The sequence below is a fragment of the Glarea lozoyensis genome (genome assembly GCF_000409485.1).
Source record: "Glarea lozoyensis ATCC 20868 chromosome Unknown GLAREA1, whole genome shotgun sequence".
NCBI lineage: Eukaryota > Fungi > Ascomycota > Leotiomycetes > Helotiales > Helotiaceae > Glarea > Glarea lozoyensis.
Window position 1 is genome coordinate 417,300 of NW_007360983.1, and position 23,445 is coordinate 440,744.

The 23,445-nt window shown below is 44.3% G+C and overlaps 10 protein-coding genes across 10 annotated transcripts; 5 read left to right on the top strand and 5 right to left on the bottom strand.

Annotated features, from left to right (window-relative positions):
* Nucleotides 1-86: 86 nt before the first annotated feature.
* Nucleotides 87-1,823, bottom strand: GLAREA_08792 (uncharacterized protein; the record flags this gene model as incomplete). Its single annotated transcript, XM_008077753.1, has 3 exons — nucleotides 87-227; nucleotides 280-1,162; nucleotides 1,210-1,823. 3 exons carry the CDS (start codon nucleotides 1,821-1,823, stop codon nucleotides 87-89), a joined length of 1,638 nt encoding a protein of 545 aa, XP_008075944.1.
* A 208-nt stretch (nucleotides 1,824-2,031) lies between these two features.
* Nucleotides 2,032-2,930, top strand: GLAREA_08793 (ATP synthase subunit 4, mitochondrial precursor; the record flags this gene model as incomplete). Its single annotated transcript, XM_008077754.1, has 4 exons — nucleotides 2,032-2,062; nucleotides 2,134-2,585; nucleotides 2,634-2,856; nucleotides 2,905-2,930. 4 exons carry the CDS (start codon nucleotides 2,032-2,034, stop codon nucleotides 2,928-2,930), a joined length of 732 nt encoding a protein of 243 aa, XP_008075945.1.
* A 704-nt stretch (nucleotides 2,931-3,634) lies between these two features.
* GLAREA_08794 (uncharacterized protein) lies at nucleotides 3,635-4,711 on the top strand (the record flags this gene model as incomplete). Its single annotated transcript, XM_008077755.1, has 1 exon — nucleotides 3,635-4,711. One exon carries the CDS (start codon nucleotides 3,635-3,637, stop codon nucleotides 4,709-4,711), a length of 1,077 nt encoding a protein of 358 aa, XP_008075946.1.
* A 1,082-nt stretch (nucleotides 4,712-5,793) lies between these two features.
* On the bottom strand, nucleotides 5,794-6,372 carry GLAREA_08795 (uncharacterized protein; the record flags this gene model as incomplete). The annotated part of the gene is made up of 2 exons (XM_008077756.1): nucleotides 5,794-6,167; nucleotides 6,219-6,372. The coding sequence occupies 2 exons, from the start codon at nucleotides 6,370-6,372 to the stop codon at nucleotides 5,794-5,796; spliced, it is 528 nt and encodes a 175-aa protein (XP_008075947.1).
* Nucleotides 6,373-6,822: 450 nt separating this feature from the next.
* GLAREA_08796 (FAD/NAD(P)-binding protein) lies at nucleotides 6,823-8,359 on the bottom strand (the record flags this gene model as incomplete). Its single annotated transcript, XM_008077757.1, has 4 exons — nucleotides 6,823-7,076; nucleotides 7,129-7,708; nucleotides 7,766-8,058; nucleotides 8,107-8,359. The coding sequence occupies 4 exons, from the start codon at nucleotides 8,357-8,359 to the stop codon at nucleotides 6,823-6,825; spliced, it is 1,380 nt and encodes a 459-aa protein (XP_008075948.1).
* A 2,488-nt stretch (nucleotides 8,360-10,847) lies between these two features.
* On the top strand, nucleotides 10,848-12,459 carry GLAREA_08797 (Zn-dependent exopeptidase; the record flags this gene model as incomplete). The annotated part of the gene is made up of 3 exons (XM_008077758.1): nucleotides 10,848-10,964; nucleotides 11,026-11,346; nucleotides 11,395-12,459. The coding sequence occupies 3 exons, from the start codon at nucleotides 10,848-10,850 to the stop codon at nucleotides 12,457-12,459; spliced, it is 1,503 nt and encodes a 500-aa protein (XP_008075949.1).
* Nucleotides 12,460-13,355: 896 nt separating this feature from the next.
* On the bottom strand, nucleotides 13,356-15,007 carry GLAREA_08798 (uncharacterized protein; the record flags this gene model as incomplete). The annotated part of the gene is made up of 2 exons (XM_008077759.1): nucleotides 13,356-14,792; nucleotides 14,864-15,007. 2 exons carry the CDS (start codon nucleotides 15,005-15,007, stop codon nucleotides 13,356-13,358), a joined length of 1,581 nt encoding a protein of 526 aa, XP_008075950.1.
* Nucleotides 15,008-16,183: 1,176 nt separating this feature from the next.
* GLAREA_08799 (uncharacterized protein) lies at nucleotides 16,184-18,253 on the bottom strand (the record flags this gene model as incomplete). The annotated part of the gene is made up of 1 exon (XM_008077760.1): nucleotides 16,184-18,253. The coding sequence occupies one exon, from the start codon at nucleotides 18,251-18,253 to the stop codon at nucleotides 16,184-16,186; it is 2,070 nt and encodes a 689-aa protein (XP_008075951.1).
* Nucleotides 18,254-20,077: 1,824 nt separating this feature from the next.
* Nucleotides 20,078-21,172, top strand: GLAREA_08800 (Homeo; the record flags this gene model as incomplete). The annotated part of the gene is made up of 1 exon (XM_008077761.1): nucleotides 20,078-21,172. The coding sequence occupies one exon, from the start codon at nucleotides 20,078-20,080 to the stop codon at nucleotides 21,170-21,172; it is 1,095 nt and encodes a 364-aa protein (XP_008075952.1).
* Nucleotides 21,173-22,168: 996 nt separating this feature from the next.
* On the top strand, nucleotides 22,169-23,055 carry GLAREA_08801 (uncharacterized protein; the record flags this gene model as incomplete). Its single annotated transcript, XM_008077762.1, has 3 exons — nucleotides 22,169-22,251; nucleotides 22,332-22,386; nucleotides 22,438-23,055. 3 exons carry the CDS (start codon nucleotides 22,169-22,171, stop codon nucleotides 23,053-23,055), a joined length of 756 nt encoding a protein of 251 aa, XP_008075953.1.
* Between the last annotated feature and the right edge of the window lie 390 nt (nucleotides 23,056-23,445).

Sequence of the window (23,445 nt, forward strand, 5' to 3'; positions counted from 1 at the left end):
ATGATATGTCTTTTATCACACCAAATAAGTAAAATATAATAGATAGTAGCAATCAGTTTGACTCTGGTGTTGGCTTTATTTATTCCCTATTGAAAGTCCCACAATTTCACCAACAATCCATTTTCCACTTCTGAATTCCCATCCTGCTCCAGGAAGATTCTTTTGGGTATCTCATATTCTACAACTGGTATCTTCTTAACTTCCTTCGACAGTTCTGATTCGAGCATCTAATTCAGCGTTAGTCAATTGTTTGGTAATGGTACAAAGAAGAGATCTTACGCTTCCGTATGAATGATCCAGAAAATCTTCTAAATTGTACGCATGTTTCGTAAATTGCTCGGAGATGATCTTTGCCAGCGTTGCTACGTTTGGGTGATAATGAGATTGTAATGTTACGATCTCCCATAAACTACTTTCAATCGCTTCTGTCACCATAGGGTCCTCTTCGTCCGCAAGAAACGGATCAGTCATACCCTCTTTCTCTAGAAGTTCCTTGCCTTCTCGAGTCCGCGTTTCGCGGTGTATCATGAAAGTGCATGTGGGATGCTTTTTCAGTATGTTGTATATCCAAGGGACAACGGCAACAATTCCAGAAGGTGGTGCGTATAGTGTTAATCTTGCAAGTCTTTTCACAAAACTTGCGACAAGAACGGCTGGAAGATGCGTCGACGATAAAAAGGTGTCAAGTAATCTGAAGAATCTCGATCGGTGCTTCGAATGTAGAATTTCTGAGTCCAGTAAAGAGTATAGTTTGCGGTAGAACGACGGATAGTCGAGGTTCTTCTCCTGTATCAAGTAAAATACTCCGGACAAAGCTAGCAAAGAAGTCGACCCCCCAGCATCATAACAATCTGACATGAAGTCCATCAATAATTCTGGCTTATTGAACCACGGTGCGATTGTATCTGCCACCAACCCTAGAACCGCCTTTCGCTGCTCTTTATCCATCGGCATGTTCAACAAAGCAAGCCATGCTCCTTGGGCCCGTTTTTTGTGTTGTGATAGCGAGTACAGAGAATGTGTTTTCTTCTTGGGAGCCTTGATATAAAAGTCCTCGAGCTCTTCGTTGGATTCGGGGACGGATTCAATGCTATTGAGAACCTCGAGGACATTGTCAAAAAGTTCGCTGGATATCTGCGTTGCAGGGTCTCCAAGAAAGTTTCTACACATGGTCAGCGATACACATGAGCCTTGTTTTGAGGTACTAACTGGATGGCTTCCAAAGTATAAAATCTAACATCATCGTACTCTTCTACGAATTGTTCACTAAACTCTTTCCGCGCTTCCTCGTCACATTCGGGGTCCAGCAAAGTTTGCACAATGCCACTGAGAAATGAGGTAGGAAATTGGTACTCCTGGTTATTTCGAATATGCTCGCCTTCTGTCTTCAGTAATCGCATACAGAGCTTCAACACAGTTGCGCTTATTCCCTCCTCGCCTAATATATCAAGCAGTGCCTCCTTGTATTCCAAATAACGATCTTTAAGCCATCTCATCACAACGAGATCCTTTTCCGTGGCTCCAGCTTTAGGAGCCAGTTCCCCAGCACTGAGTAGCCGTGTAAAAGCCCGACATAGTGAGATCGCCGCAACCACCGAGTCGTCAGGGTCTTGCTTGTCGTCCGTGAAAATCGTAATTAGTTTTGCGATGTTGTTGTAATTCTTTTTCGATTCGAAGATCTCGTTCTCCAGTATCAGTATTTGCGCCTGGGTGTCTACCTCATCGTCGCTGCTTTCCGATCGAGCTCGCTTGATTGGTTTCTTTTCTGAAGATACCCTCTTCCTTTTAACGGATTTAGGCCCTGGACCAAGAGCTGCTGGCATTTTGAATCAGCACAATTTGCGATAATTTGATTTCGACATGGCAGGACCTCGAAAGTTTCCCGATAGCATTTTTAGTGCCCCACTCTACTTGCCAAGAACGAGGCTAGACAGATGGTCACGTGTATGAAAAGAACTGGTCGGGCTTGGTCGGGTCAGTTTGCTCTTCAAGCACGACGACGAGCTCAGCAATATCCCCCCTCAACTCACAATGGCATCACGTCTGGCAAGAAGCGCTGTTGGTGAGTTCCCCCGTGCACTAATGTCTTATTTGAAGCCATTGATGCTTTCTTGATACTGACGATAGCTTCAGGCGCCGCTCGTCTTCGACCATCTCTTCCACTCCGCACCCTTCCTGCCCTCACATCCATCACAAGCTACCGATCAGCATCGACCGTCCCGGCTGAAGATCCAAAAAAGAAGGCACAATCCATTATCGATTCGCTGCCAGGTAACTCCCTGGTGTCGAAGACCGCGATCCTTTCGTCAACGGCCGGTGTCGCGATTTACGCATTGAGTAACGAGTACTATGTTGTCAACGAGGAAACAATTGTCGCGCTTTGCTTGTTGAGCGTTTGGACTGCGGTCTTCAAATATGGAGGTCCAATGTACAAGGAGTGGGCGGATGGACAAATCAACAAGATTAAGGGTATCTTGAATGCTGCTCGTGCCGATCACACTGAGGCAGTCAAGACCAGAATTGAGAGTGTGCAACAATTGGGAAGCGTTGTAGACATTACAAAGACCCTTTTCGAGGTCTCAAAGGTGCGTGCTTGTGAGGCACTGTATAGATTGATTGCTCACCATCCGTAGGAGACTGCGCAACTCGAGGCCAAGGCATACGAACTCGAGCAATCTACTGCTCTCGCAGCAGAGGCCAAGGCAGTTTTGGATTCATGGGTTAGATATGAGGGACAGGTAAAGATCCGCCAACAGAAGGAGCTCTCGGAAAGCATTATTTCCAAAATCCAGAAGGAGCTAGAGAATCCAAAGGTCCTCCAACAGATCTTGCAACAGAGTGTGGCCGATGTCGAGAGTAAGTCTTTCCTCGGCATTTCTTGACGTATGCTAACTCATCTTGCAGAGATCGTCTCATCCAAGGCACAGTAGGTGGTAAAGGCCTGTAGCGTGAAACTTTTCCTTTATTACCCTTGTTCATAGAACCACTGTGCAATAGTCATTCAACCATTTTACAATATCACGGAAAGCTTTCAGTGATGTTCTTAAATTCGCATCGGTGCTCAATACAGGAGCCTGGTAAGTCTATGTTGTTATGGATAGCCTGCTCAGTGCTACCACCCCTCGTAAACAAATACGCTCTTATCCAGTTGTTAACATAGGAGAAAATACCGCGGTACCAGGGTACAAGCTTGGCGTCAAGTCCTTCTTAGGTTTGATTATATTTGGGAACCATCATTGACTGAGTGAGTAGTTCAATACTGCTTTATCATTGACCTCCAAGGCTGTCGTTCATGGATGTTGGTGTCGGTTAGGCAACCAAGCCAAAGCTCACCCCGCCTACTGAACAACCTTAACAACCTCAGGGTCGTATTCTTTTGTTCAAACATTTTATCTGCCATGCCAGTTCAATAATTTCAATCTTTTCCTAAATCTACGAACAACAGCTAAACTAGTGACGCCTCACTCGTTATCCTTAGCATCGATTTGTGCTGTGTCACGATATCGAGAAGAGCGGAACCCCAACGAATTTCGTTCCCTACACCACCAACATATCAAATTATCAAGGCCAGCAACACTTTCAGCTGCGAAACGAACAATCACTTATTCGAACTGAAAGATTCATACCTGTCGGCATGTCGCTTCTTACTCCAAAGTTAGATGATTTCCCCCAATTCAAGCGCTTACCGCCAGAAGTGAGAGCCATGATATGGAGAGCTGCTATTCTCCCCAGGATTGTTTTTGTTCAATTGGACGGCATCTTCACGCTACAGAATATTAGAGGATCACTCAATGAACCGTATCAAGATCTCCGTGACTTTCCTATGGGCACTCCCCCTTTTTCAGCCTTGAGGTATGACAACCCGGATTTCCTCTATGGCTATTCGGGCAACTGGATACCTGTCCCAGACTATATCCTCAGCTCTAAAAGCACAGTGCCACTCCTGAACACCTGCCGAGAGTCACGAGTCATTGTTAAACCCATTTACTCTAAGTTGTACATTGACGGCAAGCCTTCACATCGCCATCGCGAGCAACCGGTCTTCTTCGACTTCGCACAAGATACGCTTTACATAGAATCGTCATTTTATACGTACTGGGATTGGCCAGTTTTATACCGGATTCGGAGTGAACACTATCTCGGAAGAGAATTGGAGGAGCTAAGACCTATTAAATGCATTGGCACTGAGAACGCAAACAAGATACATCGGTTGGCCATTAATTTCCCCAGCATACCCAATCATGAAACTATCAACGAAATCTTTCAGACTTTCAAAAATCTACAAAAGCTCACAATCGTGAATCCAGCGCACCACCAAAATCCCAGGGACTTAGTCCAGACAGGTGGCATATACAATATCACTGACTCTCTGCGGATCTTCGAGTTGGAAGAATCGAGGTTTTTCGAGAACATGGAACTCCAGCGCCTTGCTTATGAACAAGAACATTGCGAAAAGTTCAATGAAGATAGCCCGCATGAGGACGACCTGAAGTCTATTTGGAAAAAGATATATGATACGCCAGCGCCCAGTATATCATATGAAACTGTCACAACAAGAATGAGATGGGAGGCATACAAGGAGGCCAGAAAGCGATATGACATAAGGAGAGATTTGTATGAGTGTAGCCTACAGAATGAATCGGTTGAACATAAGTTTATCTCACAGTGGTTACAAGAGGGAGCAGTGGAAAGGCGTTATCTACGCGATTAGTGTGGCACAATTTCGTCTATCTTGTCTGTCATTTTTAGTAGATAGCACATTCTTCAAAGCTACTTGGCATCTATGATCTGTCAAATTTAAAGTGCCCACCTAGGTGTAATTAGAATTCGGGAGCACAGGATAGTAGAAGGATCAATACCACACCTTTTGTTCTCCGAGCTATTTTATCTTCCAATTTCGGGACAAAACAATAAACACAATTTTGATTCAAGCACAATTTTAACAGTATTGGTTCATCAAATGATGATATCAGACCTTTGTAACATCGGTTCCGATCCGCCGAAACCCTCATCTCCCTTTTTTTGCTAAAACGTTTGAAAGTCAAAATATCAACTTCGCTTCCATCAACCCAACCCCCAAAAGTGAATCCCACCCACCACACATCGCAAAACAACAAGAACCCTCTTCCGAACCACCGACCCTACTTATAAGCAAAAAATGACAAAAGAAATACAACACGTGGGCCCCGTGATGCACCAAGAAAGTCATTGGCTGAGCTTTGCTTGTGAAGAAGAAATACTTCCCCCCGGGCAGGGAATACCGGGAACGCAGCGGTTCTCTACAACCTATAGCTAGCTAGTCTATTGGTTGATGAAAAAATTCGAATTTAGATATTTAAAGCAGACAGGATGGAGAGGTACTGATGGGAATATGAATGAGGGTTGAGGCCGAAGGTGTGCCGCTGGGAGGGAGGACGTGGTGAATTGGAATCTGGGGGGTTGGGCGGTTTGGAGAGAATGATGAAGGCGAGAGTCTGGTTGCTGTGAGAAACTTGGGTGCTGCGAAAAGGTAGTGATTTTTGAAAGTGCGAAAGATACTTGGCGTCTGCTTACTCGAGGTTGGTCCAGTTCTACTTGTAGTATCATACTAGGCTCGGGATTCATAGAAAGTCGAGACAATTATTCACAAAGGCCCATGAAAACGGTCGGCACATGTCTTCGTAACCATTTGTGTTCTATTTAAGTCACGTTAATTTGTCAAGCTTAACCAGTCAGGGTTATACATATTATGTGAATAACTAGCTCCATCACATTTTTGAATCTCGTCCCTCCCCAATACACAATGTTTTTGAATCAACGTTTTGGGGGTGCATCAATCAAACACCACATCTCATTCTCAGCAGCCCTGCCCCAAGGTATCTTCCCAGCCGGAAGCCCATCTTTCTCCTCATCAGCTCCCACACACGGAAACGTCAGACAACCTTTTATTTCATGTTTACCCGTCTTGGGCTTTGCAGATAATAGGCTAATCCCTAATTTACTTCCATTTTCCCCAGCTTCGATCGTGCTAGTGACAGTATACTGGGTCATTCCCCCTGCCGTATTATTAAACCTGACGTGTCCGAAGACATGTGCGCTGTTGCATTCTTCATTAAGCAGTAGGGTGGAGAAGCGACCGCGAAAGTTGTTTGGGAGAGGGTACTCGAGCTCTTTACCCTTCTCTATAGCTGTTTGTGGTTAGTATGGACATAAGTGAAGATGTGACCGGGAATGCAAACTTTGAGGTAAACCAAGGAATTGGATATATAAGGTGTCGTCTTTGACGAGATTGTAGAAGCAGAGGTTGCGTGTTCTGTTGCCGTTGTTGATGAAGCGAATGGAGTTTGCGGCAACGACGGTGAAAAGTGTGGTTAGGTAGATAAGAAAATACATCGTAAGCGAAAAAGGTCTTGTAATTTAGGGTAAATGGTGGCTTTTTATGCTCTAGTAAAGTTTTCTTGTAGGTGGAGAAGACGGAAGGTTTTGGAAGATATGGGGCTTTTATAGATACGCATTACTGTAGCTATACAAAAGTTTGTGATTCTCGTGATATTTTCATGACTATCTGGGTTGTGCGAAGTTTCAAATTTGGACTAACATTGTTGAACAGACACCTGCGAGACTACGTTCAGTCAAAGGTTCTCCAACGGTGATTGTAACTTCACTATTTTATCACTACCAAATTACTGGATCCCACACATGCAAGTAAGACATAACTTTATTCTTGTTACATCTCTACCAGGGATGAATATAATCAGACCAAGCAGGTCAATACTATTAGCATAATGCCTTGCACGACCATCATCCTCCAATTAACCGTATAAATTTTCAATACCCAACGATTCACAACCTAGCCAGCTTCTCTTGTGATAGAATTTCATTCTTCTGTGACTCCATCCGTTCTTTTGTGACTTTGAACAACCTTGGAACTCCAGTCAATTTAAATGGAAGATCTTTCAGAATCATATCTGCGATACCCTTTGTACTTCGCAGGATAAGTGGCATGCCATGACCAGAAAATCCAGCTACTACGAGCTGTCCCGGCTTTCCAGGTATATGGCCAACATACGGCATATAGTCCGAACTGTATCCCATAACTATCTCAGAATTAATATATTGAACAACAGGAATTAGAATAGCGGCACTTACTTCCAGTCCACACTTTATCAACTTTCGCACCGCTATTCTCCCAACCTCTATACGTTCTCTGCATATACCCGTCGAAGTAATTTTTCGCTGGCTCGATCAATTTGCTGTCATCAACATTTCCATACCATTCATGTGGCAGAGAGTTCCAAAAATCCTGCTTCGCACCTCCGACAACAATACTTCCATCGGCTCTTGGAATAAGATAATCATACAACATATGCCCATACCGTACACTTGAACTTGTCGTCAGTAAGGGAGTAGTCTCCTTTGGAGCAACTATGCGAGAACATATCCCTCGTACGGGGACGATTTTATTGGTGAACTGAGGTGCGATTCCGGCTGTGTAGGCGTTTGTAGCGAAGACTATTTTCTTCGCTTTCATGCTGCCACGGTCTTTCGTTTTGACGGTATAAAAGCCATCTGAATCTCGGGTTTCTGATATCTCAGTTACAGCAGTGTGTGTCTGCAGATTTACGCCCTTGGAAACGACGAGATTAAGGAGGTGCATAACCATTTTGTATGGCCATATTGAGGCAGCAGTGAAGCTGAACGCACAAAGCGCTCCTTTGACTCCGGATACCTAGCAATGTAATCAGAGATGTCATTCAAATTTGCTCAGATTGAGAAAAGAACTTACTCCTTCAGCATCTTTCTGTGTGTGATATTGCACATCGTTGATTACCTCAACAACCCCTTCTTTTGAGAGCTTAGTATATGCCGCTATAGATTCCTTTGCTATCTGGGCATCAACCGTGGCATCAATCGCCCGTGTAAGAATGAAATCACAATCGATTTTCTCTTTCTCAACCAGCTTCTTCATAGCATACACTTGAGATGCTTCAAAAAGGGCGACTTCAGCTGCCGCTGCCGTTCCATACTTTGCTGCATACTTGCTGACATTGAAATATAAATCTGGCTTAATGTGGCCACCTATATTCTATCAATAAATGCTATGTGAATGAGATCAATGCATCTTACCATTTCGTCCAGTAGCACCAGAGCATGCTTCTCGCGCTTCCAATATCGCGATCGATGGTTGTTGCTTGTTATCGTTGTCCAGCAGGTGGTAGGCCGTTGACACACCCGAAAATCCAGCCCCAATAATCAAAATATCGACGTGAGATGGTAGTTCGGGCGTTGACCTATGACTGTCCAGGGCATGAAGTTCTGTTCGCCAAAATGAGAGAGTACTGTTAGCGACTGGAAATGGTGGAGGGAATTTGGGTGCCATATTTTAACGATATAGATCTTATCCAAGTAGATGATTAGTTCCCATATAGGAAACAATATGCAATAAAGCCGGATTTTCGTTGATTCTCATATATGGACAAGACATTAATTAGATGGCGGTTGTTCATACCCACTCCACTTCTGAAAGGAGCATGAAAGCGATCGGCCAAATGTCTTTGGAAAGAAACGAAGAGTGGGATATGATCCAACCCCCCCATAACGCGAGAGACTTCTCTGCGTTTTGGAATCACGGATAAACTGAGCGTAAACCTCTGAACCTACCGTAAATATATCGTACGAGTTAAAACCCGCTCTCGAGATCATGTTTTGCTAGCAGGAAATATGTTCTTAGCAAGTTCGCTGATGATATTTTCGAATTTGCTAATCTCTGATATGAATTTTTATTTTTCCCCAGATACAGCCACCATGATAGAAGACCCATATCAGCGATCTCTTGATATCGTATTTATGAGCTAGCCTGCTGTGTTCAAAGACCTCGAGTCTCTGAGATGTTGAAGGAATCGTTACGTTCACCGCTTTTGACGGCAGAATGTCTGAAAGATTTCACGTCGCGTCGCGACTCGCGAAAACATACAGAATTCCTCAACACCGTCGCTAGTGCTTGAATGTTAGAAGGATTGCTCTATCCTCTGAGTTCTCGGCTTCTTGGTTGGGCAATTTTTTGAAACTTGGAGATTCGGTCCTGCTTTTCAACCCTCATCATTCCACGTGTGTTTTTCTTCGGATTGAAAATCTGTGGTTGTCGAAACCCAAATTTGCTGTTGTAAACAGTATCGTCTTATAAGTCCTCCGTGTTTTATACTTCGTGTCGCCCCAGGAAGATGCGTGTTGCCTTGTGTGCTAGTTCTCCCACACTTTCCTACTGTCACGTTCCATTCCATTCACCCTCAGCGGCAGTCTGCTTTGAAGAAATCTGCTTCAGCATATATCTGAGGAGCAACAGTAGCATTCAAATTGTGGTAAAATTTGACGATCTAGTGTCTTCATGGTTCCAGTATCTGATCAGGTGTTCCACAGTACACCACGCTAGACAAGTAGCCGCTACAGACGACCTCTTGCTCATCTTTACCCTTTTGCTTTGCCAAACCTAGCACCCACAAACACCTGAACTACTTTGACTCGTACCAACGCTTTCGAGTTTCAACATCTCTACCGATTATTTGAGTGAACCGCCACTCTGAGCTCTCTAACGGGGCTCCCAGTTCTACCAACCCAGTTTCTGTTACTCTGGAAATTTTAAATCCGGTAGAAGAACAAGCTTGCTTATCTTGGTATATCCTCTTTACTATCTTCACAATGATGTTGATATTAAGAAGGTTTCTCATCATCTCAAAGGTGTCTTGTTATTGGGTCTCACTTGGTCATTCATGTAGCCAACATCTTCGTGTCAAGTAGTAAGTCAAGCTCATCGTTTGTCCTACATCAGGTGATGAGCTCAGTACATCGCTTATGTCCTGTCATGGCCAATATCACACCCTCTCGTCAACTTTATTTCTACACCAAATGATCTACAAACAACAATCGCGACTGGGAAGCATCTAAGCTTTAAACAACAGCGCTTGACAGATGCGAGCTTAATTGCGTATCAATCATTAATCATCTTGAATCGCGGTACATTATACCCTCCAGAGCTCAGTTTTGTTACAAATTCATATCGCTCACTGAGATCCACAGCTTAATCGAACGGTCAAATTACCGCGGTATATTGGAGATGCTATACACCTAGGCCCTAGGTACAATCCGCAATCACTTCCAGATCAGGAAAGTTTAGATCACTAAGCGCCGACTGTCAAAAAGGTTCCAACTTCCAAGAGATCTTCCATCAGACCATGTGCATGCATATCGTCGACGCGATATCAAACGTGGAAACTTTCGATGCTCGCAATGTTCTTGTTGCCACGGCCTCGGTAATCCCATAGATAAACAGTACCTGATTCCGAAGCGAGCGTTTTAAAGCGGTATCATTGGCTAAAATGGACTGTTTTGACCCACTCTCATCACGAAGCCTGCTATACCAAGCATTAGCCAAGCTACGGCCAAGGCCGTTAATGAAGCTTACCTGCACTTCCTATTGGCCTCTTGCACCGTTCACTTCTTTCACGTATCTATCTGTCTTGGCTCCTTCTGTGTTGAGTTTTAGCCGCGAGGGGAACATGGAGATTTCGTATAAGCACCGCAAGCAAGAAGCTGCACTACAATGGGTTTGAGCTTCCAGAAGGTCGATCCACTGCTTCTTCTAATGTGGCCACCGCTTGGCTCCTTCTCATCCTGGCTTAATTCCGTCCCGTTTTACAAACAATGCAGGTAAGCTTTGCCTATCTGCGCCGTGCCTGGAGGGGTAGTGCTTAAGTCACATCAAGAGCTTGGGAGCTCTGGTAAAGTATAAAGAGTGGCAGCTCCTGCATGTCCAAGAGGTCTTGTCTTCTTGTCATCCAGTTCTTTAGTCCTGGCCAAGCATTCTTGTCAAGATGAAGTTCCTCCAGTCAATTGGTCTCGCTGCTACGGCCGCTGCTCTCGTCTCGGCTGTCCCAACTGCCCAAGATGCTTCAGCAAAGATCGCCCGTGATCTTCCTCTGGTTGAGTCGGTAAGAACATAACAATTTTGAATGGAATGAAAGAAACAAGCTAATTGTCTTGTGTCTATAGAACAAGCTCCGCCGTGTGCTTCTTCGCTCGGAGTTGTTGAAGAAGGCTGCTCACCTCGAGGGCCTCGCCTACGCAACCCCAAACAGGAACCGATTGATTGGTACTCCAGGCCACCAAGCCACAATTGACTGGATCAAGTCCATCATTGGTGGTTTCTCAGACTACTACACTATCTACGAGCAGAAATTCACGTTGTCTCTCGGTGTCAGCGCCAACCTCACAAACAATGCCGTCCCAATGGAGGTCTTTGCTGTTGGTCTCGCACCAGCTGGAGATGTTACCGGTCCATTGGTCTACGTGCCAAACCTTGGATGCACAACCGTAAGTAAAATGCTCCTTTCATTATTTATAGAAGCTAACAATCTCTAGGCCGATTTCGCTAAAGTTACTCCTGGCTCAATTGTTCTTGTCGGACGTGGAAACTGCAAGTCTGGTATTAAGGATGCTCTCGCCTCTACAGCCGGTGCCGTCGGTATGCTCGTCTACAACAACGTCGAGGGAAGTCTCGAGGGTTACGGTCTTCAATTGATTGCCACCAAGGAGGGATCCTACGTCCCAGCCGGTGGTATTTCCATGGCTGAGGGAAAAGCTCTTCAAGCCAGAGTTGAGGCCGGTGAGACTGTTGTCGCCCACCTCAGCACCACCACCGAAGATACCGACACCTATAATGTGATTGCTGAAACCATTGCTGGTGATCACGATAACGTTATCTTCATGTCTGGTCACTCCGACTCTGTCGCTGCTGGCCCTGGTATCAACGACAACGGATCTGGAACCATCTCTCTTCTCGAGGTTGCTACCCAATTGACCAAATTCAGCGTCAAGAACGCTGTCCGATTTGCCTGGTGGGCGGCTGAGGAGGAGGGACTTCTCGGTGCTGACTACTACGTCTCCCAAGCTTCTCAATCCGAGCTTGACAAAATCCGTCTCATGCTCGATTTCGACATGATGGCATCGCCCAACTACGCTTACCAGGTTTATGACGGAGACGGAAGCGCCTATGGTGAGTCCGGACCACCAGGATCTGCTGAGGCCGAGCACGAGTTCGAGCGATACTTCGCTCAGGAGGCTGGTCTTAACTTCACCACCATCGAGTTTGACGGTCGTTCCGATTACGGACCATTCTTGGCTGCTGGTGTCGCTACCGGTGGTATCGCCTGTGGTGCTGAGGGTATCAAGACCGTCGAGGAGGCTGCCATGTTCGGTGGAAAGGCTGGTGTTGCTTATGATGTCTGCTACCACTCTGCTTGCGACAATGCAAGCAACGTCAACGTTGGTGCTTGGATCCAGATGACCAAGGCTATTGCCCACATGACTGCTACTTTCGCACGCAGCTTCGATCTCCTCCCACCTAAGACTGTTCAAGCCAAGGCGAAAAGAATGGCTATGGCCAAGGCTATGAGCGACAAGGCCACTGGCAAGTTGGACTGGTAGATGGTTAATCATATATTAGATATCATATAATTTAATACAAAAGTTTTATCTGTTGAATTACTCATGTTGGGTTCTGACGCTTTCGATCCTGATATCACTTTAAAACAAATTGTTTTAATTGTTCACCTGCCACATCGGCAAAGCAGGGTTTCCCATTTGGTAACCCAAACCATACCCAAGGCCTCCGTGGGTTGGTACCCTACCCATGAAGATATACTTGGGTAAGGTACCCAAAAAACATCGGGGGTACCCAGGGTACCCTTCCGATACCCTAGGGTACTCGGTCCGGCTCGGCTCCGACTCGGTTTTCAACGCTCCTATCACGGTCCGAGGACGGTCAGGAAAATTCTGCCATATCTTAACTCACTTTCGGAAGCGGTCAGATAATTCTGCCATATCTTAGCTCACCACTCTCTAGAAGCGGTCAGACAATTCTGCCATATCTTAACTCACTTTTCGACACAACACTACAACACTACAACCTGACTTAGCATTCATATATTTAGTATATATTAAGGGTATACCCTATACCCAAGTATATCTTCATGGGTTGGTACCATACCCAAACAGATTAGCTTGGGTTGGTACCCAAGAGAGGTTGGATGGGTTGGTACCAGGGTATACCATACCAAATGGGAAACCCTGCGGCAAAGCAACAGAAATCATTTTCTGATTTGGCAAGTGCCACAGCTGATAACTATCACACATTACCAAACTAGACCAAGAGCTGAAAATTGAAATTCTATTCCTATTGTCTATTCTATCACCAATTTTAATCTCCATCACGTCAATGTGACAGCTCTATCTCAAAATACAAACTCGGCTTCTATCAATGTCTCAAATCAAACGAACAATCCACACAATCAACTTTCCCCCCATTCTCAATCTACCACCTCTCATCTACTCTCCCTTTCTAAACGTTCATTACTCTCCAATACCTCCAACCGCTTGGACCAATCACCCGTCTCAGACATGGCCCTCATCCCAACTCTCCTCTCTCGGATCTGCTCCTCCCTGAGTGTCTCTTGGAAGTAAAATCCATTGATGGCTCTACCACGTCTGTAATGATCAAAACTTCTCGTCGAGTCCTTTTGCTTCACATACTCAGCGAAGTCCTTCAGCTCAGCGCTTGGTTGCTCGTCTGGCGCTTGACTGGACCATGTGGAGAATGCGCGAAGGTTGGTGTCACTTGATGAACCTTCCGTCGTAGTCAACCAGTCGCTTGAACCACTTGAGGCACTTGAGGCACTTGTAGAGCTTGTAGCGCTTGTGGTCATAACCCATTTTTTAATATCCGGTTTTCGCTGCTCAGCAGCAAGCGCTGCTCCCAATTCTTTGATCGTGTGTTTGAGCTTGCCGACTTCAACATCATGTTTCCATATAGCGAGGGCTATCGCTCCATCTTTTTCTTTGCGTTGCTCGATAAGCTTCTCCTTCTCGGCTTTGAGATCCGTGATTTCATACCGGCGGTGAAGTTCACGCATGCGGTATTCCAAGTAGTCTCTCTCCCTTTCATCGCGTTCATTCGTCATGTCCTCGAGTTCATTCTTGGCTTTCTGGAGCTCTTTTTCAAGCCTGTTAGAGTATGTATGGCTGTCTTTTAGCTTGACAGCACCTTCTTTAATCCTCTCGGCCATGTCGTGCTGCGCTTTCTTCATCTTCTCCATGGATTCAGACAAATTTGCCTGAATTCTGGTGAGATCGAAAGAAGACCCGCTTTCAGGCGATCTGCTCTTGCTGACGCGGTAGCGGTCGTTGCTGGATTGTCTTGGGCTTTGACTGCGGTTATTCATAGGTTCCTTGCCTTTTCCTTTGCCGTTGCGGACGCTTCTAGCTGGAGAAGACTCTCTGGACTCAATAGTTGGTAGGACATGGTTGTTGATGTTCGCGCTCTCCGCGGCTCCTGAGGAGAATGGTTCTCCAGATTGGGTTGTGTTTCCACCGGCTATGTTGTTACCTGCGCTTTGGTCGAGGACATCTGAGGTGAAATACCCAGTTGGGAGTTTTGGTTGCTCATTGGCCTGTGTGGCGGCAACCTGCTGTTTCTTCTGAGTTTCTGGCAAAATATCCTTCTGTTTCTTCTTTGGCAGTGCTGGAGCCGCACTTTCCTGCTTCTTCTTCGCCTCAGGGACAGCACTTTTATCCCTCTTTGGAATTTCTGGGGCGACGCTCTTCTCTTTCCTTTGCAGCTCAGGAGCAACGCTCTTTCGCTCTGTAACCTTGCTCGCTTGAATGCGTTTGCTGCGACGAAGCTCGCCTGCAGGAGTTGCTTGACGTGCTCTGGACTTTGGAATTGCAGCTTCGCGAGATGGAGGATTGCTCTTATTTTTTTTCTGGGTGGAAGCAAATCTTTATCCACCTGATTAATATCACCGAATGAAGCGGCACGTTGAAGTTTGCCGACCGTAGGTTGAAAATTTTGGATTTGACTGGGCTGGGCTCGGAGGACTGGTGGTGCTGACAGTTGTCTTTCTGGGTGAGGGCATGTCGTTGAGGGAGCCGATTCTTCGGAGAGGCCTGCCAGCTGTTGAGAGTTTTTAGAACCCATTTCTATCGATTTAGAACTGTCCACGTGATTTGAGGGTTGTGATATGGTAATAATCAAGAATGACAAGAAAGGATCTTGACGATGATGCTCAGGTGGGAAGGAGTGTCTGAAGAAAGTTTTGAAGCGTCGGAGAAGAATTCTTTAGATGTAAAGTCTTTTAGCTATCGAATCAAAAGATTGTAGAATGCTGATCGTGGATGAGAAGTCAGAAGGAAAAAGGGAGAGGTGGTGGAGATTTATAGCTGTCGAACTTCTGAACTGACAATATGATTTTGGACGCGTCTCAAGTGTCATTGTGTGCGCGAAATTTTCTCCATTGTCATCAAGCTCAATTGTCTTGTTTGAAACTAGCGACGTATTGAGGTACAAGAGTGAATATTCACCTGCGCAGCGTCCAACACCCCCTTACCGACCCACCTCGCTTAGTATTGTCGTTCGCTATCAGGTCTTCTCTTTTGAATAGCAATGGATTGTAGAACAACAATAGATAACTAAGCCCTATAGAGTTCATTGTTGCAGTAAAGTTATAGTTGTCGATGGATTTATTGTCTCTGGGAAGTTGATTCCGTGGGTTGTTCTTCAAGCAGTGGGTTGCAGCGGTCTTCAGACTAAGACTGGGCCGCTTTGCTATGGTCAAGATAAACGGCAGTGGACACTATTTTGGCTCACTTAAATTAACGGAAAATATTCTTAGTGTCAATAGTTTCAAACTGACAATACCTCGACAAGCTCTATTCGAAGCATGAGGCTGAAAGATCTCGAGGTAAAAAGATCAATAATCTCATGACATATTGTTTACAAGGATTGCCAATACATTGTAAGACTGACAAAACCCCTTCTAAGTATATGACTTGGAAACAGATTCTTTATACACCCATTCCTTACCACTTTAGCCTTTATAATAGAGGCAATGCGCATATTCACTCAAAAGATTTGAGTCAATATAACCTTTTCGGCCGGACGTCATTATTTTGCCGCAAGCGGTGTCCCAGTGCCCTCATTGTACACTCAAGTGGTTACTGAGACTTCTTTTGTTAACCGTTAGGGAAATTAACTTGTTCAATGAAATGCAGCACTTAGTATAGTCTATGATATCACCTCGCACTGGTAGAATTGTTACTTGTTTGACTTCCGTAAAATTATGAGTTCCGGAAATAATAGCCATGTATAGAACCTTTAGACTTGTAGAGGCAGGCTTGACCAATCTTCACGCCAATCCTTGCCCTTCCTATCTGGCCAGATACTGCGAAATACTTGAAAAACCTCTTTAGGTGATTCTTGCTCATCAATAAGCTCCACCACAACATTATTTTCGACGAGCATGGCATCTATCCTCCTGTGCCACCTGGAGGTTTCGTATTGATCGTGAGCCTCTCTTATCCTCCGACCTAGTTCTTTGACATTGATAATATCCCCTTCATCTCGAGCAATCCGCTCAAATAACCAGGAACGACTGAGGTTGTCGACAACATTCTTTATGTAATGGATATAGGTGTTATCGCCCCAACGACAACAACCAGTGGTCCATATTTTGAGATTTTGCAGCTTACACCCAATCTTATTCCTGCAAATAGTCTCCCATATAGATCTAGCTAGCGTCTCATCTACTGCGCAATTCAAAAGCGTTTGTCGTATGTGTCCATTCTTAAGGAATACCCAGTCTTCAAAAGTTTCTTGATCGAATTCGTTGAAGGTACTTTCGTCTAGAGAAGCAGGATCACGAGTCACCCGCCACTCGGAACAGTCCAAAATAAGAAATAGCGAGCTCAAACGTTCCATTTTCCGAAAAGTCTTGTATTTTTCAGCCTCAATCGCATCCGATTGTGTACGTTTAACGGGAAGAGCGAGCTCTTGCAACAATGGGCATTGGATGTGGATTTGTATGATCTGTTCTGTTGTGCAGGTCATAGGTATATGCCCTCGCAAGCGACCATTGGGTGCCTTGGACTCGTCCTCGATGGGACGTATACTTAGCTTCGTCAGAGTCTGCCCGTGTTGGAACAGGATACTTTCTAGTATCCTGGGATCGATAGGACCGGAAACCGATAGCTCGTCGAGACACTGGAAGCTCTCAAAAAAAGCAATGGCATTTTCGCTGTAATTGGGTCTGTTGTTGCCGTCGCGGTCTAAACGAACACGAAGTGATTTCAATCGAGGAAATAAGCAGTTCTCGGCAACCCACTTCATCATCTCGTCATTTATTCCCACACTTTCGCACCCAAAGCCTCCACCGAGAGTCAGTCGCTGTAAGCAGCTGAAATCCGTCTGTTTGGCCCAGGTCTGGAGAAACCCACACGGTCCCCTGGGATTGCGCTTTATCTCCCCAAGCAGAGACAGCAAAGTTAAGGAGCCAACAGATTGACCAGGGACAAACCCTGGAAGACCTTGCCATGACTCCCAAGGACGGTGATGATATTTCCATGAAGACTCTGGCCGAAGGTTCACTACCACAACTTCCTTCAGATTGGGAGCTAAGCCTGTGACTAGCTCCATAATCGCCTCCTGATTAAAGTCGATATTTCCTTGCGAGTCTCTATGGCAGCATTCAACCTTCACACTATACAAACAAGGAGACTGGGCCAAAGCCAGCTCATAAGGACACGGAGTATCCCAGAGTAGAGTGCGTAACCGGAACGTATTGTGATATAGCTTGCATTGGGGGTAACTGTTGTAGTCGTGGAGGGCTTCCAGGAGGCTGGGCGGGAATTGATTGGAGCAGTTGTATTCCAATTTAGCAAGACATGGCATTGTCTTAATCGCACTAGCAAGTGGCTTCCACGCTATGTCCTCTTCTGAATCCTTTTCAATAACGGACTCATCGTACACAATATGTATCGCGCTACCACACGGTTCTTCGCCCACCAAAATCTCATTCATGCCTGTGCTCATAAAGGAGCTATCGCGACCCGATGAGCTGGATTTATACCCCTCGACATTGCGTTGGCTGGGCGAGTTGAAAGATAGAGTGCCTTTAATACTGAGTGATTGCACGTGGCGCGAGGAGTCCACTAGGGAAAGGGTCTTGACGAGAGCATCAATGTCGCGTTTCAATGCCTCCGGACTACTGATTGAGAGATGAACATGACGGAAGATTGAGGGAATTGTAGCGTCATGGCAAGTTCTGCTTGCTAGCCCAAACGCATAAAGACTTGGCCGATACGATTTGTCCAGGTACTCCGCTATCTGCTGCAGTGTTTCAAGCGGGAGACTGTTAAAGTCGCGCCTAACAAGAGGCTTCGTATCCATAGTTAATGAAGTACAATTTGTACAATAACAAGAGTGATAGAAGTCAAGTTAATCGATGTGGGAATAAACCAAAATCTATAAGGAATGTATCAAAATCGAATTGGAATGAACAAGGTTTTGAATGTTTACGAATTGGGTTCTAAGAATGTAGTGGCTTGAGTTTCATTTGCCTTTTGATTAGAGCATTCTACAGTTAATCTCGCCAATTCAATGGTGGCCAATTATCTGCTACTACAGTTTGTGAATGTTCATGCTCTTGAACGCTGGTATGCTGGAGACATTATTGTACTATTTACTCTATAGAATACTTGAAATAGTGGCTAAAACGCTTTTGAAAATGTAATGATCAATGAACGCCAAGTGGAAAACTATAAATAACTGAAAGTCTTTGCATCATTTGCAATTATAGCACATGACTATAAAAGATACACTCATGTATAATGCGGACAAGATTAGTATTTCTCGAAACATGCTTTTGAATCGATTGTATCTACCCAATAATGTACGTAACGTTCGGTTTAGAGCGAATACTAAAAATTACAACCTGTGTCTGAAATTTGTCAAATTATAAAACCTCGTAATATAAATTATAAGTTTCATTTACTCCTTACGAGTGGTTGCGATAAATTGAGAATAATTCCTAAATTATCCCCGCCACCTCCCACGTGCACCTTTGCGCTCAGGCCTCTCATTTTGGAGCGAATATTAGGGTTATCTCTATATCGAAACGAAAAAGCGTATTCTTAAAGGTCCTCTATTTCCTAGATCGCCCAAAAGAGTCGAAGCGTACCGAAATTTACTACTTTCTCCGTCACGATCAACCGCTAAAAAGCTTAAAAAGGGGCCTAAGCGGAAAGGTGCACCATTGAGGTGGAAGCGATAACTACTCTTGTCCTCCGCGGAATGTACTATAAGTTTTAGCTAAATGCAGGGAATCTTGTAAGACTAAGTCAAAAGAATCTCTGCTAGCTATATTACGAGAATATCATATTTACGTGAGCAGAACACCATACTGGTATGGAAATTAATCTTCTCTTGTCATTTGACAGTACTCTGAACATTGGCATGCAGTCATAGAATCAAGTCTAATCCTAATGTTGCATTTATAGTTGTTGTATACTTGTTTACAGTAAGGGACTATTACTATAAATTGAGTAATAATAGAGGTCCGTGGAACACGCTACTTATTGAGAAACACTAAATTGAAGTGTGTATCCACTGGGGTACAGCAAGGCTTTTGAGCGAAAGAGTATCAAACTTGTCTTAGGGCCCCCCAAGATTGATTCTCAACTTTATCGTTTTCCCGTTAATCCTTATTATGGAACAAGTGAGCAACGATATAAGGTGAAGTCTCGAACATCACAAATACGCCGGCTAACTCTATAACAAAAAGAATTTTAAGTATTGTTGTTTGCGACGGTTGATCCCCTAAATATTACAAATATGCCGACTAACTCTATAACAAAAAAAAACCGTAAATAGTGTATGTTTGCAACGGTTAAAATCTACACTATACCTAATTTTTGATGTCATCTTTGTCAAGAAATATGTCGGCCAATAAAGCTATAAGTCTTCATCGGTTTATAGTCACCTAGTTAGTTAGGGCACCTTAATGAATAATGAATTATAATAACAAATTATAATTAACAGTTGTTGATAAATAAACAAAAACCTAGTATTTTTACCTAGGTACTATTATTTTCAATAATATACCCCTAATTATATTTAATCTACAGTAACCGTGCACTACTACTGTCTAAAACCGCGTTTTTTCGTGATCCGTCGCGTCTCACCACCTTCACACCTTTCATTAATATTATAACTATGTTGCCTCCACGCCAGCCTATGACCCCTATCGCTCTAAATCGTCAGTTTAATGGTCAATTAAGTCCTATAAGTCGTCAGCAAATCGTTACTACCTATAATTGTGGTTTTACACCCGCCGCCATCGCACTCGGTTTTAACCTAATCGATAAGACGGTACGCTACACAATCGAACAAAGTGCTCAACGCGCCAGCCACGCCACCCTGCCTAAGAAACCTCGAAAAAAATCATACACACATGTCGACGAACGGAATATACTTCGGTTTGTGCGAACAAACCCGAAAGCGACATACGCCCAGGTCAGGAAAGAGGTTGGACTCAAATGCTCGGTCTCAACTATTAAGAAGATTTTGAAGGAGAATGGTATTAGCAATTGGCGTGCAAGACGTCGCCCATTCCTTACAGATTCTGTAGCGGCCAAAAGACTTGCCTGGTGCCTCCGCCATAGAGGTTATACTGTAGAGGAATGGGGGTTATTTATATGGAGCGACGAGTGCTCGGTAGAGCGGGGGAGAGGAAAGGCGCAGGAATGGGTTTTTCGCACACCTGCCCAGAAATGGGATAAAGAGATGATCCAAACCTATAAAGCGAATAAGGACTTAAGTGTTATGGTCTGGGGATGCTTTTGGGATAATGGGAGGTCCGATTTATATGTGTTGGATAGAGACTTTGCGGCAAAGAAACATGGGTATTCCGCTAACTCCTATATCGACGTTTTAAATGCCCAAGTCGCACCCTGGTACGAAGAACTTGACGACGAAGGGTATATCTTCATGCAGGATAATGCGCCTATTCATACTGCCCACAAGGTTCGGGATTGGTTTATAGAACATGGAATAAGAGTGATTGATTGGCCGCCATACTCGCCAGATCTGAACCCGATTGAGCACATCTGGTGGGTACTTAAAAGAATGCTTATAGAGCACTACCCACACCTCGAGGGAGCCTCTGAAGATAATATCGAGGAAATGCAAGAGGCATTAAAAGATTGCTGGGCCAGAATTCCCAAAGAAACCTTCGATACACTATATAAGAGTATGCCTAGGAGGGTAGAGGCTTGCATTAAGGCAGGTGGCTGGCATACAAAATACTAGGTATATAGCTGCACCCAAAAAATCCTATAATCACCCAAAATCATCCCCTTACCTATGCGAACAACCCCCAAAAGTCGGATTATCAATAGCTTCAATATTAAGTGATTTATGTGGATTAATAGTAATAGTAGAAATGTAGTGGTGGGGTGAAATTAAGCGAAACAGACAGTAGGAGTTGTCTAGTACTGTACTTTAGCCAGAAACTACCTAGACTATGTAATGCTATAAAATTATTGTACAAATTTCAAATAGACTAATTGAATATACTTATAGTGCGAGTAAATGGGCAAGAGTAATAGGATATTAAAGTTGTTAGTATATTTAACAATTATCTGGCCTAAGCTACAGCTTTGATTAATTATCGCAATCACCGTTTCCCCCTCCATAAACAGATATCTGTTTGATCAGATTAACAAAGATGGGTTCCAAATTTTTTTTTTTAGAAACCCCTAAATTTAGTCATTGTTTTCTTTGAACTTGTCTTGTAGGAAGGGAATATGCAAGTTCTCGTCCTAGCCATACGACGACGTACTTGCGGATTTCATGGCGGGAATTATTTATTCTCTGTTAGGTCACCCTCTTGACACTGATGCACTTTTTGCATTTGCGGAAACGTACACAGTCCTCGTAATCCCTAAATTCAGTATATCTGTCCTTCACTTCTAGCATCAGGGGTTCTCACTGTGGCTCTTAGCACTTCTACAACTGTTTTACAGTTATACAGTTATAAAGCTCCCAATATGTGTATCTTTGTCCAGGTTCTTTAACGTTTTGTATACCAACCAGTGACGCATAGATTCAGGGTATCCGCATATAATCTACCATGCCATTTACATGGTTCTTTATTCAGGGTACGCAACTCACTTCGCGATTGAGATCTTTGGACAGGAAGCACAAAAACTATGTGCCATTTTCCACTTCTATCGCTCTTTATTTTCCTCATCTTCCATTCCACCAGTAATTCCCAGCTCTTACACTTCAACTACAAATTCTACAATGCACACCTCTGACGTTCCTGTATCGCAGAGCAAAATTGCCCGTACTGGCAGCAACTCGCAAGGTGTCAATGTTGATGTCAAGTAAGATGATCCCCTCAAGACAGAATGATCTTGAAATTTAAGAGACAAAAGCTTAGTACTGATATCTCCGTCATCGTTAGCAATTATAATGATGATGTTGACAACAATGGTCACGATAACCCATTAACAGCTTCAGTAAGCACTTACCTAAATGACCTTGCAAGACAGTTTGCTGACGTTTCTAAGAAGAATAAGACATCTTCCGAGAGAACCGCCCTCAATATAGCTACCGCAACGACTAGTGCAGCAAAAGGAGCGGCTACCACATACCCTGTCCAGGAAGACCCCGAAACACAGTCTACAAGTGTGTGTAGACTCGAAGAAAGTTTCAAAAGCAAAAGTCCCAACGGGGTGTTTCTGTTAGAAGAGCACCAGTGGATCACGGCGTCAAACGTGAGTTCTGGCGACAAGATCTCTGTTGTCAACGTGAGTGGGTGTACTCCTGTGTTCTTTTGGAACGAAGAGAACATTCCCTCCGTCTTCCATATATTTAGCGGCAGGGAAGCAACCGATGGTTTAGAAGCCGCCACAAAAGCAGGCCGTGCAGCGAAGGTAGTGTTAGTTCAAATAGCCGCTGATGAAGACACGAAGTTTTCAAACATGATGGCGGCAGCCTTGGCTAAGATAACTTCTCTAAGCAAAAAGAATGTTGAACTTCTGGGCGGAGAGCTCTATAAGGAAAGCGATCTCAACTTGGAGCTTTTGGAGAGGTTTCGATTCGACGTCACAGCTGGAATTAGAAGCGTAGAGAGAATAATTGAAACTGTCTCCTCTAGAGAGCCCCTCGATGACTCTAGATTCTAGGGGAGGTGTTATTGGCTGGTTTGGTAGGGGGGTTGCTCTGGCCAGATCACTTTTACACTTGTTTCTATCTCCTTGTCAGAATGATGCATGAAGAGACATGGTAGACGAATGTACTTCTGAAAAATAAGAGAGGGATCTCACAACAATGAGGGGGTTGCGCGGGTGCTTGTATTATGGACTGTAGGAGCATAGCATTAGATTTGATTTCGTTGTTACTTTAACTTTGTTTCCTTTTCTAGTGCATCGCCAACAGATGCATCTGGCCCAAACAATTCGAGTGAATGAGATAATAGGTAGCTATAACATAACATGAATACGCTCTCTTCACATCTCAAATGATATGTTGTCTGATACTGTACCATGGCTCTTGGTGGAATATGTAAGTGAAAG